This window comes from Argentina anserina, chromosome 2 (assembly GCF_933775445.1).
Source record: "Argentina anserina chromosome 2, drPotAnse1.1, whole genome shotgun sequence".
Taxonomy (NCBI): domain Eukaryota; kingdom Viridiplantae; phylum Streptophyta; class Magnoliopsida; order Rosales; family Rosaceae; genus Argentina; species Argentina anserina.
Window position 1 is genome coordinate 11,201,572 of NC_065873.1, and position 4,112 is coordinate 11,205,683.

A 4,112-nucleotide genomic window follows, 5' to 3' on the forward strand; every position below is an offset into this window, starting at 1 on the left:
CTATCTTTCACACAACCAACTATAATTTTTGTCACACTACCAATCATATTTTTGGGTATGGCGTAGAACCTTAAACCCTAAACCTTAGAGGTTTAGCGTTGTGGGTTCAGTTTAGCGTTTAGGATTTAGGGTTTAGCATGACACTAACTGTCAGTTTGCTTTCTGTGACTATGTTGTGACATTTAGAAGAAGAAGAGAATTACTAGAAATAACAAACATTTCTTTGTTGTTATGTGATCTTGAACTTTTCAAATCAACTAATACGATTCAAATATCGACACTGATGTTGTTGTACAAAACACCACCAGTCACACTACCTGTTACACTATTAGTCACACAAAAATGTTGTTAGCTACACTATCAGTCATGCTACTAGTCACACCACCAGTTACATTAACATTGGTCTATGACAGGTAATGTGACGAGTAAACTGATAGTCACACTATGAGTGACACTAACATTGTTTTGTGACGGGTAGTGTGACATATAAATTACAATTGGAGTTTCACCTGTAATTACTTTTCTGATTACATTGTGAAAAAAAAAAGAAAAAAAAGAATTTTAACATGGGCTCCCACAAAACTGCTCTAAGCACCCATGTCACCATTTTCTCAAATCTCTGTTTTTTTCGGCAAATCCTGCGCAACAACAACAACAACATCCATCTCCGTCATCGGCACCTCCGACATCGTCCCCACGCCTCTGACATCGTCCTCCGCACCTTTGACGTCATCCTCGCGGCTCATACCTAATTTGGTCCTCCCACCTCCGCTGTTGTGGGAGGACCAAATTAGGTACCTTTGACGGCCTAGGTATCGCGACAATGGCGAGGAGGAGGACTGGACATGGAGCACGTAGAGGTCCGATGAAGATCTGTGGAACTCAAATACAAAATGACAGTGGCATTGTCCGTATTTTGTTTTATTTTTTTGAAATTTTGGGGTACCAGTTTAAGGGCTTTTTAAAGTGATTTTTTTATATTTAAAATCTTGCTTGACTTTTTTATAAATACATATATCAAATGAGACTTTTTTATTAGATGCCCTATAGAAAAAGCCTTTGACAAGAAAACTATTTGATGGAGAGAAAAACCCCTCGATGAGGAATCATCGACGACAAGGAAGGTCACAATAGGGAGAAAGAAGCCTTTAGGTTCGACAATGGTCAGGTCAGTACAAATGTTGTCTATTGCTTATTGACATTTGCAAGAGAAATAGAGGAATTGGGCACTTGGAATTTTCCTTTAGGAATTGGGCCGTCTATAGTGAAAATATTGGGCATTCGTGACCACCCCACAAAAGAATAACTGACGATTAGAGCATGATATGTGAAACTAAAAGTGAAATTTTTAGACGGTTGACTAACCGTCATCAATAAATACTAGTGTGAATTTGCACTAAAAACTTTTAGTGATTACCTTTGGAGTATAAATGATTTGTTAAGGTCACCGCCGAATAAACATTAAAATGATGATTGATGCATAATTAAGCAACAAATAAAAGCTGAAGAAAATCGATCTTAACGAAAACTTGTCTATGTATTCTTGATCGATCAGTTTGCTTTATCAACTTAACAAGTTTTATATGCTCGAGTAGAATATTATTACAAAATAATGATATGAATTGAATGTGTTAGCTATGCTATACGAGAGAGAATACGTATGTCTATATGTATATAATTATGATACACAGTGACAGTGCCATGCAGAAACTGTAAGCAGATACCTATCTTGCCATCCTAAAGAAAGTGTCCTTCCATCATCTCTCTCAAAGACCCTGAAGCCTGCTGCAGTACTAGTACTACTCTCTTCTTCAAACTGAAGGGGAGAATAATGGGTTCTAATCTTCAAGAGTAGTCTTGCTTGGATTTTGGACTTGGAGCTTAAATTAATTCCTTCAAAACCATGACTCTCCATCCTCGCCTTCCATGTCTCCGTCGACTTTTCGGTTTTTCGATGATCCTCCTTAATATTTTCGTAGTTGAGCATGCTTTTGATCTCCTTCCCCAGATGGTTCTTCTCAATGTTCAGCCTCTCCGCGCTCTCTAGCGGCAAGCAATCATCTAAAGAATCAAACATGGCTGCGAAATAATGCAAAGACTCCATGAATCTCGACAAGAAACTTCGAGGGCTTCTGCTACCTTCTTGTTCAACCAACATTACAATAGAAGGGTTAAGTAAATGTACAGACTTTAATGAGTCAGATATCTTCATATTATTGTTCAAGCTGTTCAAATGGAAAACTAAATTCACCGCAATGGTTTCATTTCGCTTCCTCCTCAAGTTTATGAGGTTTGAACCATGCAACAACCCTTGGAACTCAAAAACGAGGTTGCGACATCCCTTGGAAAAATGAAGCAATCTGTTCTCCGTCTCTCGCAGTTCATCTAAGCTTCTTCCAAATCCCGTAATCTTGAGGGATATCTCACTACCACTGCTTCCCTTTTCGGAAAGAGATTGTATTAGTGAAGGCCACTGAAAACCATAGGAAACGTCAAAGTCGATTACATGCAAGGAACGGTTGTTCTTGTCTTCCTCTTTCTCAAATGCCTCAATTATGGCCTGGTTGGCTGTAAAATGAGCAAACTGGTAGTAGGGGGAAACCTTGTATAGAGCAGTAAAGGCTACAAACTCCTCTTCATACGTTGGCTCTTTGGAAATCATGTCGTAGAATGGCGATTCTCGGGTGAGAAGCCTCGCTGCCAAGACATCTGCAAAGTAAGCCACAACTCGTTGCACTGAGTCGCCGCACAAGGAAACACTTTTGTATAACTCTGCAAGATTCTCCAGAGCTGAGCTCACATTGTTTTCATTAACGGCAGTGGCTGTTATGAGCAACATGCGGATTACTTGGAGGCCCTTACCATCTTCATCACCAACAGGATCATAGATGTTATTATCATTGTAGCAGTTGTTACCTCCTCTTCCTCCTCTTTTCTTCTTGTGGTCTAGTTTTAGCATTTGTTCCCTCATCTGCAGTAGCCTGAATATCTTCCCGTCACTACTTTCATATGTTGATGAACTGAGATCGCTATTATCAATATTATCTCTTCTCTTTCTCTTTTTCATTCTTTCATGGGCTGAGTTTGTAACAATGGCAAGGCTGAGATTCAAAAGCTCCTCATCCCCCTCCTCATCTATATCTTCCATGTTACTTCTCTCACTCTCTGGGACAAATATCAGAAAGCTGAATGATATCGATAAACAGTAGATGAAGAGTATGAGGAATTAAGTGATGAGGGATGGATGAGCTAGCAAGCCTTTTATGGAAGGAAGGAGATCAGGGTGGGATGGAATATTTGATGATGAAAATTCCTTTGTGTCATTACATGAGAATGGAACAAAGAACAAAAGACGAGAGATATTGAAGAATATAAACTTTTTTTTTTGTTAAACATATCGAAAGAGAGACATGGAGACATGTATATATAATTATATATAAGCATGTGTATCTTATTTAATTCTTGAGAATCAATGTGATAGGTCTAAGATAACATATTGATCTTTTCTTTTCATTTCTTCTTCAGGGGTCATTTTATTATTGAAGCTGTTATTTAGAAGTCTAGGAAAATGTTTGGTTTCTGGTCGTCAGATCATAATAATGCGTACGATCCTTATTTAGGTAGTTCGGAGGAGGAAGAAGATGCCGAACGCATTAGACAAAAAAACTGCAGCGGGAAAATTCGGGGTATCAAAACCTACCGTCCTCGAACAACTGATATATCCACTTATCAGAATAATTCAAAGAAAAAGAAAACCCGTCGTCATTTGCTTCTAGATACAACAATATTATTCTCTTTTACTTCCTTGGTTTGGTTTTCTTGATTTTGAAAATGACTGCCATTTGGATGCTATGAGAAAGGGGGGCATATTTGAAGATCCTATTAGCCTCTGAAATGGAATTGAGGGGGGCAATATATGATGCTCCAAAGCAAGACTATCTAAGTAAACTATTAAAGTGTGCACAATGTCGGAGGTGTGAACTAAGTGCCAAATTAACTTCTATTTGAAAGGACCGCTATTTGTTCGTTATAAATAACCAAGGATGCTTCCATTTTCGCCAAGTATCTATAGTTTGACGTATATAACAAGAGATCTATCTTCATCAATTTTA

General features: G+C 38.3%; 1 protein-coding gene across 1 annotated transcript; it reads right to left on the bottom strand.

Moving 5' to 3' along the window:
* Positions 1-1,629: 1,629 nt before the first annotated feature.
* LOC126784597 (GRAS family protein RAM1-like) lies at positions 1,630-3,166 on the bottom strand. Its single transcript, XM_050510067.1, has one exon. It carries the CDS (start codon positions 3,146-3,148, stop codon positions 1,679-1,681), a length of 1,470 nt encoding a protein of 489 aa, XP_050366024.1. The 5' UTR covers positions 3,149-3,166; the 3' UTR covers positions 1,630-1,678.
* Between the last annotated feature and the right edge of the window lie 946 nt (positions 3,167-4,112).